At 34.4% G+C, this 15025-nt stretch overlaps 2 protein-coding genes across 4 annotated transcripts; one reads left to right on the forward strand and one right to left on the reverse strand.

Annotated features, from left to right (window-relative positions):
* Window positions 1-642: 642 nt before the first annotated feature.
* On the forward strand, window positions 643-5063 carry LOC121780029 (E3 ubiquitin-protein ligase RGLG2-like). Of its 3 annotated transcripts, none has more exons than XM_042177546.1 (12): window positions 643-883; window positions 1365-1852; window positions 2383-2467; window positions 2547-2687; window positions 2774-2887; window positions 2968-3065; window positions 3320-3399; window positions 3484-3589; window positions 3672-3799; window positions 3898-4090; window positions 4448-4504; window positions 4583-5063. In XM_042177546.1, exons 2-12 carry the CDS (start codon window positions 1415-1417, stop codon window positions 4661-4663), a joined length of 1521 nt encoding a protein of 506 aa, XP_042033480.1. In that variant the 5' UTR covers window positions 643-883; window positions 1365-1414; the 3' UTR covers window positions 4664-5063. The 3 variants fall into 3 exon arrangements, with proteins under 3 accessions (XP_042033480.1, XP_042033481.1, XP_042033482.1); XM_042177547.1 differs by lacking the exon at window positions 643-883 and adding an exon at window positions 916-1105; XM_042177548.1 differs by lacking the exon at window positions 643-883 and adding an exon at window positions 917-1091.
* A 6569-nt stretch (window positions 5064-11632) lies between these two features.
* LOC121778485 (BAG family molecular chaperone regulator 3-like) lies at window positions 11633-13033 on the reverse strand. Its single transcript, XM_042175844.1, has 2 exons — window positions 12724-13033; window positions 11633-12255 (listed from the first exon to the last, which is right to left on the reverse strand). The coding sequence occupies exons 1-2, from the start codon at window positions 12962-12964 to the stop codon at window positions 12026-12028; spliced, it is 471 nt and encodes a 156-aa protein (XP_042031778.1). The 5' UTR covers window positions 12965-13033; the 3' UTR covers window positions 11633-12025.
* Window positions 13034-15025: the final 1992 nt, after the last annotated feature.

Consider the following 15025-nt stretch of genomic DNA (forward strand, 5'->3'; position numbering starts at 1 on the left):
TCTAATTCAAAGAAAGTCGACCATCAAACTTGATTTGGTAAGATTACCAACAATTATTCGATATTTGTCCTATTCTTATGTGTTAGTCTATTTTAGTGAGCCAAGATTTAACCCATGATAATCATTCCAAGACAGATTATAAATTAACATGGCTCGAGTCAGAGACTGCTAAACTACGACGGGAAGACTCATGATCCACTAACAATGGTTTGTGATTGTTTTCGATGATGCCGATACCAAAACCTCACAACGAAATTAACAGTAGCTCGAGCCTACAATATTACTTCATCTGTCCTCTATTAATTGATACCAATTTTCTTTTTCGTCCGTCCATAATTAATTGACACTTTACTTTTTACTATTTTTGATAAAAATCTCACATTCCACTAACTCTTTCAACTCGCATTTATCCACTTTTTATTATATTCTTAAAACTCGTGTTAAGTCAACTAGTGTCAATTAACGGGGGACGGAAGGATTAAAATTTTAGATTTATCAAACATCTAACACGATGAATTCGATCCTTGACTTTATACTTAGATCGGCTTTTCTATTCGAAATTAAACAAAAATATATTGACACTCCATGATATACAGAAACTTTGAGTGTCCGCAACAAACAACTTTATTTTAATCACATGTGAGATTCCCACTAAAAAAGCTCCCATTTTGAATGATTAATCTCCAAAAGAGAGAAGGTTCCAGCTCCATTCCAATTCCACAATTCATTTAATAATCTTTTCAGAAAATAAATAGTAATACATCTCAACAAAAGCCAAGCTCCTTTTTTGGTAGTTTCCAGGTCAATTCCCCCATTTCTGTTACGGATTATAAAGAACGGCTGAAAAAGACTCCATCTTTCGCTTCTCATCTCTCTCTATCCGGTAAGTGGGATCTTGAAAAAGATGATTGAATCTTCAAAAGTTTCAATTTTGATGTTTTTGGCACCTGTTGATGTTGAGAAAAATGATGGGTTTTAACTGGGATTTCACATTTTCGCTTCAATTGCAAGTTTCTGTGTGAACACAAATATTTTGGAGTTTAGTCACTGTACATATGTGTGATAATTATGGAGTAATTGCAGATAAAATGGTAGGTGTGAATTGGTAAGAGCAATTTGAAAGAGACTTTTGAATCTTTCAAAAGTCGCCTTGTTTTGAATTTTCTTCGAATTCACATTTTAATTGTGAAATTTGTATGATTATATAAACGAGGCATCTGTTATTATTGGAGGATTTGGTTTATGCTATTTTTTTTGTTGTAAAGAGGTTATTAGGTTCTCTTCTTTTGTCTTGTAATAAATGGAGTTATTATTTTTAGTTTGAGATGCTTTGTGTCTGAGCTTTTAGGATTTTGAATTGACAGGTTTCATTTGATAATTGTGGATTTTTGGGGGGATTTTTGCTGATTTTTCGATGGGAAACAAGAGCTCGAGCCCTAGAGCCGAGGGGAGTTGGAGGCAAGCTTCAACGACCCGGTCTAGCTCTTCGTCTGGATGGCAGCACGATTATGGTCAGGCGACGTTTTCGCAGTATGCACAAAATTATCCTAAGCAGAACCAACCGTCAAGAACGGGTTCTACTTCATCAGGGTGGCAGCATGATGATGGCGTAAACACTGGATCGTCGAATTCACGATATGATGATCAGGGCCCACCTGTGGCGTATCCATATCCAGCACCATCAGCAGGATATCCGCCTGTGGAGCAGTTCTACGCTTCGCCCCAAGATTATGCGCCTCCATCACCTGCCCCGGCCCCATACCGTATGCCTGCTCCTCAAGTGCATGCGCCACAAAAGAGGCTTGATAAGAGGTATTCGAGGATTGCTGACAACTATCGTTCGTTAGAGGAGGTATGTGTGTGTCAGAAGACCTCAGAATTGGCAGTTAAATCTGATATCACGTGTCTTATGTTTGAATACTGTTAATACTCCGTTCAATTGAATTGGCTGGATGTGAAATCCGAGGAGCTAGACAGGGAAGGTTTAGCTTGAACATCGTGTCTGTATAAAATTCACGTGAGATTTTCACCTTCGATACCAGAAGTTTGGACGAGACTGATGGAACTATTCGAGTTCTCGAGTACCATTTCTCTGATAAATCTGCCTTAGAATTCTTTCTTAAAATAGCTTATCTATATGTTATGATGTCTATAATTTGAGTTCTAGGGAAAGCATACAAATAGTTGTCGATGATTTGAAAGCCAGATTTATGTTGAAGTAGAATCGAGTGGTGAAGTGATTCTTATATGTATGACCTTATGTCGAGTGTGTATAAGTTTCTAGTCTCTGTTGTCATTTTCTCAACGAGATGTTTCTTTATACTTTTAAGATATATGCGAGTCTTGTTGAGATGATTAAAATAATGGAATGAATTTCTGCAGGTTACCGAAGCTCTTGCACGAGCTGGCCTCGAGTCTTCAAACCTGATTATCGGGATTGATTTTACTAAGAGCAATGAATGGACTGGTAGGTCTATTTATCCACATAGATTAATCGCATTACTGGAACTTCTGGAGAAATGTTCTTAACTTGGTTCCGTTTTTAGGCAAGAAATCATATAACAACCTAAGCTTACATCACATTGGCGGTGGTCTGAATCCCTACGAACAAGCCATAACCATTGTAGGGAAAACCTTGGCAGCTTTTGATGACGACAATTTGATCCCTTGTTACGGGTTCGGAGATGGTACTATATTACATACTACTAATTTTTTCGTCTTTTTAAACTTTTCATTAATGTTGTAATTTGAATGTTTTAATTGAACTTCACAGCGTCAACTCATGATCAAGACGTATTTAGTTTTTATCCCGATGGAAGGAATTGCAATGGATTCGAGGAAGTTCTGCGCCGTTACAGGGAACTTGTTCCGAACCTGAAGCTGGCAGGTTAATCCGTGTTTTGTCTATCTTGTGGAGTTCGTTATTAAAATTGTATTTTTTTTGCCTTACGCTTACTTTCCCTGCAGGGCCTACATCATTTGCACCAATAATCGAAATGGCTATGACTGTTGTCGAGCAGAATCGGGGCCAGTACCATGTTTTAGTGATTATTGCAGATGGGCAGGTATGCTACCTTCATACATCGTTTATGTTAATATAATTCTACGTAGTTTGAAATATTGTGAAGTTCGAAAAAAAGTTAGAATCGAGGAGCATAGATTGTTCGAGTTCTAACTGCCACACAAGATGAGGCATCTGTGTTATTTTTCGGGATGTTGTGTTTGAAGTCCTAATATCGTGCTAACATATTTCGACATGTTGGGGTTCGATTCCTTATGTTATTTTATACCCGTCTCATTTATCTCGTCATCTTTTTAGGTCACGAGAAGTGTTGATACCGAACACGGTCAGTTGAGTCCACAGGAGCAGAAAACTGTTCAAGCAATAGTCGAAGCAAGGTAAATATTCGTAAACACGAGCTGTATTCTGTTTCTCGACTTTGGAGTAAACATGTTGAAGTAATGTTGCAATTATACCTGCAGCCAGTTGCCTCTATCAATTATTTTGGTCGGGGTTGGAGACGGCCCTTGGGATACAATGAAGGAATTCGACGACAATATCCCTGCAAGGGAGTTCGATAACTTCCAGGTGAGTCCCGTGCCTCGTATTATACCTTTATTTTGTTAGTAATTACCATTTTTTTCCACTGAGACGCCCTCCGCGCTCGTAGTTTGTCAACTTCACGGAGATTATGGCTAAAAATACGCACCAAACTCGAAAAGAAACGGAGTTTGCTCTTTCAGCGTTGATGGAAATCCCTACTCAATATAAAGCAACGATGGAGCTTAATCTGTTGGGGTAATTTTCTCACCTCTGTTGTTTGTCGGTACCTGCAACGATCCATTTTTGGTGTATTTACGACACTCTGCTTCCTTTCCGTGTTTTGGGCATTCCAGTCGAAGGAAAGGGAACGTTCCGGAGAGAATTGCACTTCCTCCTCCCGTCTATGGCGCAGCAGCATTTGGCGGAAATTCAAAGCCCTCGCCCTCGCCAGCAGATGCTTATCAGTACAGCTCTAGTTCGTACTATGACTACACTGCTCCTCCGGCTCCATCTCCTCCCGCTCCGTCTTCTAACTACGAACACCAGGTAAATATGTACATGCATTTTTACGCCCGGTAAAATCACGAGGAATAGGTCATCTTTGGTTTGTCCCGCACCTTCCAAAATTCGAATTATAAATCACGAAGTTTCAAAAATTCTCAATCGGTCAATGTGACCAAACTTATTTTATTTACTTTTTATTGTTTTAGTAATTAGGTTCAAAACAATGTCGTTCACGTCATCACATTAATACACATTTGCACCACGATTCATCCACATCACCAGAATTTCAGACGTGTACGCAACTCAGCATTAGATTTGCCTGAAAAAAAACATCATGGGACGACTACAAATTTACTACTGACGATTTATCAATAACTAAACTACGAGCTCGTTTTGCAGATTTGTCCCATATGCCTCAGTAATCCGAAGGACATGGCGTTTGGCTGCGGCCATCAGGTAAAATCCACTTTGATTTGTAATTCAAATGCAATGGTGATTGACGAGGTCACTGAGTTAGATATCTTGTGCTTGTAGACATGTTGCGAGTGTGGACAAGAGCTTCAGCTATGCCCGATTTGCAGGAGTCGAATAGACACGAGAATAAAGCTTTACTGAAGCTAGCTCGTCCGATGCAACGTACGTACTAACCCTGCCACCTAATTCTTTATATTGGTTGTCCGCGTTGTACAAATGAAGCCATAGAGCCTCGTTCAAATTCTTTGGTTGCCGAAGAAAATACGATGAAATGTGTCCAAGAACACTGCTTGATTGAAGATTTTTTGTTGCCTTGAAGAAGATTTGTTTGTATATTTTGTTGTTACTTGTTACAGTTTGCTGTGCATCAGCAGATTTATTTTTTGGTTTTTTATTATCACTGGTGTAATTTTACCTCTCCTTTTGAAGCACTCTTTGTAACATACTAGCACGTGTTATTTCTGTGCTCCGTTGCTCAAAGTTAAATTCTCCTGATACGATACTAATCGTTTGGAAATATCAAATTTTATTTTTTTTGTGACATGTAAGTCGTGGATAAATACTAGTTCTTCAAAAGTGTTATCTAAGTAGATGTGAAACGATGTCGTTTCCATCATCACTATAATCAATGTCATGAATTTTTTTTATCTTTTCAATTTGCATCATTGTCGTGTAGGTTTTAGGAATTCGTTTGCTTGGATATGCAGCTTCGATTCGTGATTGTGTTGGCAAGTTTTTGACTTTTTGCTACGTGGAAGTTTATCACGATTCGCCTCTCGGTACAACTGCAATTATAATATAGTTTTAGTTTAATTAGCAAAATCTGAAAGTGATTAGAAATCAACAAATAATTATGGTTTAAATAATACTACTCTCCACTTGGTATTTCTTTTTTTTAAGAATTTTCCCATAAATCGCATTTTTAAAATACCAAAGTCGCATTTGCAGATTGCCGGCTTCCTCCCTTATTCTTTCTTCCCAGTTTCAATCCCCTTCAAAAGCCCTGATTCAGTGAAACATATGAACTGAATCCTGCAAATTCTCCTCCTCTAACAATGGCGTCTTCATCTCTGCAGAAGCTAATCAGGAATCAAACCCGTCCCGCTTCCGCATTCTTCACCCATTTCACCAAACCCCCTTCTTCACCGCCCCCTTTCGCTCTTTCCCAAATCTCCAAACCTAACGATCCGAGCCCAAATCAGCCGGCTTTTGATCATTTCAATCTCAAAAATCCAATCTTCGGCCAAGTTTACCCCGCTTTCTCGTTCGAGTTTCTTCTCAACCACCCGGTTCCTTCACCCACGCTGATTCCACCCGAATCCGACGACGCGATCGTGATACGAGCTGATAGCGTGAAGAAGAAGAGAAAGAAGAAGATGAATAAGCACAAGCTGAAGAAGCTGAGGAAGCGGCTGAGGAGGAAGACGAAGACGTAATTCCGATTATTTCGCTGTTTCGGTGAGATATTGTTTCGTTTTTTGAAGGCAGCCTAGTTCATGTTATTGTTAATCAGGGCAACAATAATTAGTACATTTTGCGGTGAGAATTATTTGCATTTGCTGTGGAAATGGAAGTGCATCTGAGAATTCTTGTGTTCCTCCTTTTGATTGATTGCCTATATATGTCGATTTCTTCGCTATGAGTTGTGATTTTAGGTGGATTTGTTACTGTTTGTTTATGTTCTGTGAGTTGATTGATGTTTTATGTGTGGTTTTATACTGATTTGCAAGATTTTAGATTGAACAAGAGCTTGATTTCTTTGCTATAAATTGTAGTTTAGGTGGATTCGTTACTGTTTGTTTAAGTTCTCTGAGTTGATTGATGTTGTGTATGGTTTTATGCTGATTTGCAAGATTTTAGATTGAACAAGAGCTCGGGATGAATATGTGATTGGACGAAGGTGTTTGATATGTGAAACATTTTCCTACTGCAATTTAAGTAAATGAAATCAAGAAGTTAGGATAAAAAATCAAAAGTATCTGACTGGGAAATTGATAATGTATGAAGATATGCTCTAAACAGTCTATCCCAAATGTTGTTAGCGCCGTTAAAACACATTGTAACGATATAGGAATCAGAGGATATGTTTATCTGTAGTCGATACATTGTTGGATAGAATGGCGTGTTCATTCATCGAACATTTGACTGTTCCCAGTTAAGATCAGTTGTTCCTTCTACTGTTTGGGTGGAATCTTACGAGGCTGTTTGGGTTTGTGAGACGATGAAGAGTGTGGTCGTGGACTCTAGGGAAATATGAGATTGTTTCCGAATCATAAGGCGACTTTAGTAGGTTAACAATAAGCCTTGTAAGGTTTTACGTTTCCCTAATTCGTGCTGCTCAGCTTGATTGATAAATGTTACGGACTCAATTCCCACATCGGTTGTGAGAACAACTGATGCGGGGTATATAGACTAAACGGGCTCTCTCTCCTAACAGGCTAGTCTTTTGGGATGAGTTCTCCTGCTTGGTCTTTATCAATAAACCAGCCCCACAAGATGGAGTCTTTAATTTTTGCTACCTAAGCCTTAGGATACAGTAGAATGATTTGTTAGCAATAAATCACCCTTCTTAAAGGTGTAATCGGGTGAATAAAAGATGGAAACTTTGGTTGATTAAGTCAAGTATGATTTGTTAATTAGTGTTATATAGATACACAGTCATACAGCAGTTAGTCGTGATAAATAATCGTTCAGAATCGAGTGAATCTTTCATCTACAAGTTGGGGAGAGCGAATTGAATTCCCATTTATCTTGGGTGACTAGAATCAAAATAATACGGGAAATATGCTGGATTCGATTTGCTAGATAAAATAGTAGTACTAAAATTAGGATTGAGTTGTGAGATTATTTTAGTTGGAAAGAGTTAGCTATGACTAATTATTTCATTATTATCCATCCAAGATTGAATTTTGGGACTGAATCTCATGAACTAAAAACATTACATATTTAATCTCGGGATACAGTCTTGCAAAGTGAACACCTCTAATCATGTTACTCCATATTTGTTGGCAAATTGACCGAAAAATAACAAGTTTGGTCAAATTTTAATTCATCACGCAAGTTTAAAAAATGACCAATTATATGACATTTTTTCAGTTCTATCATGACGAAATAATTATTGCATGCCACACTTATTAATTTATTGACGCAGCATGTACATGCATAAAAATTAAAAATATTTTTAAGTAGTTGAATGTTTTTCTACTAGTATTTTCTATTTGTCACATCATACATAATTTCCTCGTCTAAGCTCACGAGATTAAGAAAAATGTCAAAAATTACTACATAATCGATTATTTTTTTAAGTTGGAGGATTGACCGGAGATCTATTGCCAGTTTTTTTTCCGGCATTTTTACCTATTTTGTTTTGTTATTAGATGAAGTTAGTCTTTTTGATGAGTTTATTTGATATCTTATATTTTTTGAAGAAGCATGACAAAAGTTAGACGTACAAAGTATAGATACAACAGCGTTTACAAATTTGAATCATACAACATGCAATATATACTTCAGATTTAGGTACATCGCACAAAAAGTTGTGAATTTATAATACATAGTACTATATATACGTTAATTTTGTTTAATATGTTAATTAGTTGAAACAATTTTGTATCTATATTATAATATTTGGTAAGTTTAAGATTAATTCATCTGTAGATAATTTAGTCATTCAAATGCAACGTAATATGGTGTATTATATTTATCTATTATTGTACGCATTCTTACAAATTTTAAATGTAACAAAATTATTCTTACCTATTTTAATTTCTATTTCTATATAGTATAGTTTGGTAGTATAATACTATATTACTAGTATATCTTATATTAGTAGTATAATTTACTATTAATAGATTAGGATAGATTTGAAGTAAACCTGTATCCTTTTTCCTTGATAATTTATTTGAATATTCATGATGATTTTCTCTTCATTTTTAAAAATCATCTCAATGCTATGTGTTCGATTCATAACTAAGCTACCGACTTCCTATTAAACTATTGCTAAAATCATCACGATGCATATATATTCAAAGTTTGATAACCAGTTGTTCGATGAAATGCAATGACTCCAACCCTTATGAGAAAAGTCTCAGTATTATTTTTTGACATATTTAATTTTGACTTGCAAACAATTGAATCCAAACTTCGTATTTTAGGGCAGATTTTTAAAACATTAAAATTCAACCAAAATTCATGGATTTTGTAGCATTTTGCCCTAAAATTTAATGGTGATAATCCGCATGTCGTGGAAGCTGGTTTGCTCAAAACGCTACACATTTTTAGCTTTCACTTCTCCTAAATTAAAAAAAAATTACAACTTAAATTTGACATTCAACATTAAAATAGCTAAATAGACAAACCTCAACCTCACCTAAATATCCGGCAAAAACCACAAAAAAAATATTTATATATTTGATCACATCCTTTCCAATTCATCAATTTTCCTAAATATTAAAAAAAAAACTTGCAAAAAAAAAACTCAAATAAAATGGCATCCCATGTTGTTGCCCTTGCTCTTGCCCTAACAATCTTGTTTGTCTCCGCCAACGCGGCTCGCCCGAACATATCGCCGGCCGTCTCCCCGTCCAGGTCCTTCCCCGGCTCTGGAGGAGCTACGATTCCGCTACCTAGAAAAGTCGCATCCGCCACCGCAGCATCACCGGGGGCGGGAGCAACATCACCAGCTGCGTCCACCGAGGGCGGCGCCTCAGCCATGAAAGTGTCTGCCAACACTGTCGGCGCCGCCGTCGCCGCCGGGTTCTTGCTATTTTAAGTGGAGTGTAGCTTCTTTTTCTAGATTGTTTTGTATGTGCTTAAAGATCATCAATGTTGTCATTCTTGATTTTTTTTAAAATATTTAGTTTTAATTAAAAATGTAGAAGTTGAGGGATACAAACGCGACTCATGCAAAATGTTTCACCTTTATTTTATATTAATACAAAAAATTTGGAGTTTACATACATATAAAAAAAGTTTAATTTGTGTTTGATTTTAATACATTCTATTATTTTTGTTTGGATACAGTTAACTCTTTTTCTATGTGGAATACAAAATGTCAGGGGCAGAGCCAGGAATTTGTAGGGAATGGGGTAAATTTACCTATGAAGAAAATTTAAGAATTTGAGGAGGGGCATTTAGTGAAGAATTAAAAGAAATAAATTTTATAATGGACAATATATATATGGAGAAGAAAATTTGAGGTGGGGCAAATGCCCCTCCTAGTTGCTTACTAGATCCGCCCCTGCAAAATGTTTCATCATTGTTTCATGTTGGTATAAAAGATTTCATTATCATTTGTTCAATCAAGTGTGAAGGAATGTATTAAATTGAAACACGGATAAAACTTTTTGTATGATTTATATAAACATCAAATATTTTGTATGAATTGTGTAATTATCTAGAAGTTTGAGGAACGTGCATTTTAGGTGTATATTTTATGTATTAATTTATTGATCTGACGTGAATAATTGCTCTTATATATGTCTAAATTGAGATACTAAATTTAAAAAATAATCAATTATATAAAAAGTTACTCCGTATTTACCCCCGCAGTTTAAATTCGGAATTACTCTGGTACTTAAATGAGACTTTCTAGTTTCAATTTATAATTTGAATTTACTTTCGGTTGTGATTAATGTGAATTTTTAATTGAATTCTAAAGTCCGTAAAATATCCAACTAATGAATCTCTTGAATCAAAATACATAACTATAAGAATCTAATAAAATAAAAAATTATAAAAAATCAATAAAACAAAATATATTAGTACAATAATATAATGAAACAAAAATTTGTAAAATAACCTAATTAATGACCCTCTATGCCTTTTAACTAATCTTCTTCCTGTATTAAATTATTATATTATTCCACGTAATTTTGCTATAAACTAAAAAGCGATAGCGCATTGCTGCAACACTGCAATATTTTGAATTTTTAGTCATAATTATTAAGTCATTCATCGTTTGGTAATTACATTACAATTTACATTTTTAGAAACAAATATTTATATGTTTTCCGTAAGATCCAACGGACCTATATATTAATCTTGATATTAATGACATGTCACGTGTGATATGAATAACATAACATATTTCCATTGAATCGAGATATAGTAAATAATTCAATGCATAACAGTCCATATAGCCTAAATTAAATTATTAACTAGTATAAATTAATCAAGAAAATGTGTCATGAAGAAAACACTCTTCCTCATCAACATGGCCATAAAAACCTTACATTTGGTGTTTCTCTCAATTGTTTTTGTTCAAAGGGCTGCCCTATCAAAGGCCACATCAAGATATGAGGTTTTCATATTCAATGAATTATCTAAAAAATCTCCGATACTAACAACTCATTGTTATTCCGGAGACAATGATTTGGGATATCATAATCTTCATGATCATCCGTACCATCAATGGAGTTTCTATGCAAGTATGTTCAAAACGACGTGTTTCTCTTGCACTTTTAGATCGGGTGCAAGGCATAAAAGATTCGATGTGTTCAATGCCAAAAGGGCACATATGTGTGAAACGGGATTGGCTAACGTGTGCAGTTGGATTGTGAAGGATGACGGATTTTATTTTAGCCCCAGTGAAGAATATAGATTAGGCATGACCAAAATGTATAGTTGGGAGTGACCAAATTCTTCATATGTTTGTTGAAGTGCTAATTAATGCATTCATAAGATGGCATTGTGTTCTTAAGATTTATATTTTAATCGTATATCTATGCGAGAAAAATTATTATTAATTAAATGTATTTTCTTTCATATCATCTTTCATATCAACATATGAAAGAGATTAATATATTTTGTGTCCCTGATATTTGATTCGACGTTAATTAATGTTAAAGCAATGAGATCGAATAAATTAAAAATTGGTTGGGGTGGGCTAAATTTAGTGTTTTTAGGGTCATAAAATTAACCACCCGCATAATTAATTATTATCGATGTTGTCATTATAATTAATAGTTATCAAATTAGCTGGTTTTGTTAATTGACTTAATTTTTACCAAATTATTATTGTGATCAAAATTAGTCATTGGAATCATCGCATGAATTTCTTATGAATAGAAAATTAAGTACAAAAAATAATTTAAAATATAAGAAGGAGAAGACAAGAAGTTGTAGGCATATATACATAAATGAAAGGACAATACATCCTCTTTACAAAACAAAAAATTAAAAACTAATATCATTGCTTCATTTACATTACATGCAATATACCTATACACTAATGTATAAAATGAATTGACATTCATCATTTTACATTTTAATAGAGCCCATGCCCACATGGCTATATTAGACAAAAGCACAAAGTCCTCCCATGCTATAATCAATGATTGATCCAAAAACGAAACTCGTGTGGTTGAACATAATGAAGATAACAATTATTTTGCGACTATCTTGATCAATAGATGACGGACAAAACAAAAGTGAACTCTTCGAAATGTTAAAGCGGAGCTATTGTATTGTGAGTCGGCTGACCCTGATTCCATGCATCTAGAATTAGACACTAATTGGGCAATAAGGCGGGCCTCCGATGATCCGGGTCCGGGTCAACCCGAGTAGCTTGCCTTCTTTGATAGCCGGATCTTCTAACATGAGCACTTTATCCTTATCTCTTACACCAACCATGTGCAAGTGTTCATCATCATCTCTCTCTTTCCCTTTGAATAGTAATCTTTGCTCATGGGGTTCCAATTTGGTGATTATTGATAATAGAATCTTTAATTCCCCTTAATAAATAAACAAAAATTAAGATTACTAAAAAAGGAAATTGACCACATCTACTAAAATCTTATTTAGCAAGAAGCACCAAAGTGTACAATATGATTACTAATATCTTTTTCAAAATGAATTGAATTTTTGCATTTTTTGGCAAATTGATGAAAAAATCATAAAATTTGGTCAAATTCCACTCATTTCTTCAATTAAAAAAAAAATCAGTAAGAAGATTGGATTTATTCCCAATCATCCCACAATGAAACTTAGTGAAATTGTTTCTGATATGGCAACCGGAAAATCATATGTTGACGTCACTATCAATGAGTTAAACAATGTTGTTTCGTTTGGTTGGAAAACATCAACCATATACTATTGCACATAGGCAACCAGATTTTTCGCTGCGAGACAATTACGAACAAATTCAAATTTCATGATTTTCCGGCTGATTTTTAAAGTTACAGGAAGGAGAATGATGTTACCAAATGTGGAAGTGGCTTGGATTGACAAATCGTGCCATTTAGAGACGGTCGAGACTCTAATGGTGATCATCGTCTCTTCGCCGGCGCCGCCGTTTTCTTGACTTTCTCTTTTCTGAACAAGCATGCCGCCGGGCCTGAGTTCCCATTTGATTTCTCCGCCGCTGCCGGCGGCGGCGGGGCTTACTCCGCCGCCAAGCTTAGTGCTGCTTTTGGAGAATCGCTTTGATCTTAATTTCACCATTTTCTCCTCTCTATTCTATCTCTCTCTCATTGGATGGGATGGAATGGGTAGTTATATAATTGAAGAGATCAAATATGTGGATGATATTTGTGATTATTAAAATGTAAATTAGCCATAATTAAAATCATTAAATTTTACATTATTTCTCAATTATTTCATAATCCCATATTTGAAAGGAAATTGTGTGTGATGTGTCACGTCATAAAACGTTCAATTAAACGTTCAATTAATTAAACGACGTTGTTTCATACACCTAGTCATGTCACGTCATTGACAGAACACAAAAAAAAGTTGTTTCTAATCAAAGTTAACTTTTTAGATTAGACACAGTTTTTAGCCAAAAAAAATTTAAAGTCATTTAGAAACACAAACTGTGTACTTGTGTTGAAATATTCATGTCAATGTTTATATTTTTAATATACTATGTTGGTATCAGAAAGACTATGAAAATTATTATTGTAATAAATTGACGATCTCACTCTTTTATTAATATTTTATTTATTATTTATTAAAATTCATAAAATTTAATTTTATCACTTATTTTAATATTTAATGGTGTAGGAGTAAATACTAAATGCATTATAATATGATAAATATTTAATGGTGTAGGAGTAAATACTAAATGCATTATAATATGATACGTGGAAATTAAAAACAATTAATTAATTTGACATAGGGGAGAGACATGAAGCACATGGAATTGTAGGGGGGTGGTTAGTGAGCCGCTTTTGCTTGATTAACGGCCCAATTACTATCACATCAAATAGTCGGTTGATGGTTTTTATTCGAATTAAATAATAGGCCCATTCATTTAAATTTAATAAAGATGAAATCAATTTCATTTATGCAGAATGAATAAATATGGTTCAAATACTTTCAATATTCATACTTTATAAAATAAATATAATTGCAAAAGATACTCAACATTTCAAAATAATCACATTTGTGTCCTAATATTTGAGTGAAATTACAAATGTATACCAATAAGTTATCATTCATATCCTTTCTCAATTTAGAAGTGAGTGTCGATCCTTGTTTGTGTTGTGCCACGGTGATCTTCTTTACTATTGCCTCATGCGGTTACAATTATAACGACGATTGATCATGTTATAAATTTCAAATTAATAACAATAACAATTATTATTATTATTATTATTATTATTATTATTAATAAGTACGCATGCAATTGGGTAATTGTTACCATTTTCTTGTATTATTAGTAGTATAATATGTAATTTATTATAGTGTCTATTTTTTATTATTTCTTTTTTGGTGGTTAGCTAATCTAGAGGGTATCTTACCATGTGAAGCAAGAAATTATTTTTTCCTCTCGCGAGAATAAGTCATACTTCTCTAATTTTACTAAAAAATGATATTCAACGTTTAATTTTTTTCACAATGATACCCTAATATAAGTAAAATTACAAACCAGTACATATTTTATCATTGTTTTTTATGTAACTCAATCAACTAAACATCACATACCCAACAAACCTACATAAATTTCTTGATCAACATAATGTTACACCAAGAATTGAATACTAGAGCATCTAATAATGAAAGAACATGAATCATTCAAGAAACCAAAATAAAAATATTACACACAACCCCACTTGTATATTAGGCTTTAGGGACTAATGATTCTTGTGTGGTTTAAAAATTTGAGAAGACATGTTTGGGATTTACTCCCTCCGTCCCGGCTAAGATGACACATTCCTTGGCCGGCACGAGATTTTAAGAGTTATTGATTAATGTGTTTAATTAGAGAGAAAATCTGAGTGTAGGTATTAAAATAAAGAGAGAACGGAAGATGAATATTTTAATATGAGTTAGAAAAAATGGTTGGATGTATTAATTGGGGAGAGAAAGTTTTAAAAAAAGGAAATGTGTCATCTTATTTGGGACAAACTAAAAAGGAAAACGTGTCATCTTAAATGGGACGGATGGAGTAGTAAAGTTATTGATGTCCCATAATAGGATTTGCAATATCTCCCTTAAACCTAATATACATTGCCCTATTTTGAGCACAAATCATGTCGGCCAATTTGCCAATATGCCTAA

Source organism: Salvia splendens, chromosome 19 (assembly GCF_004379255.2).
Source record: "Salvia splendens isolate huo1 chromosome 19, SspV2, whole genome shotgun sequence".
Lineage (NCBI taxonomy): Eukaryota > Viridiplantae > Streptophyta > Magnoliopsida > Lamiales > Lamiaceae > Salvia > Salvia splendens.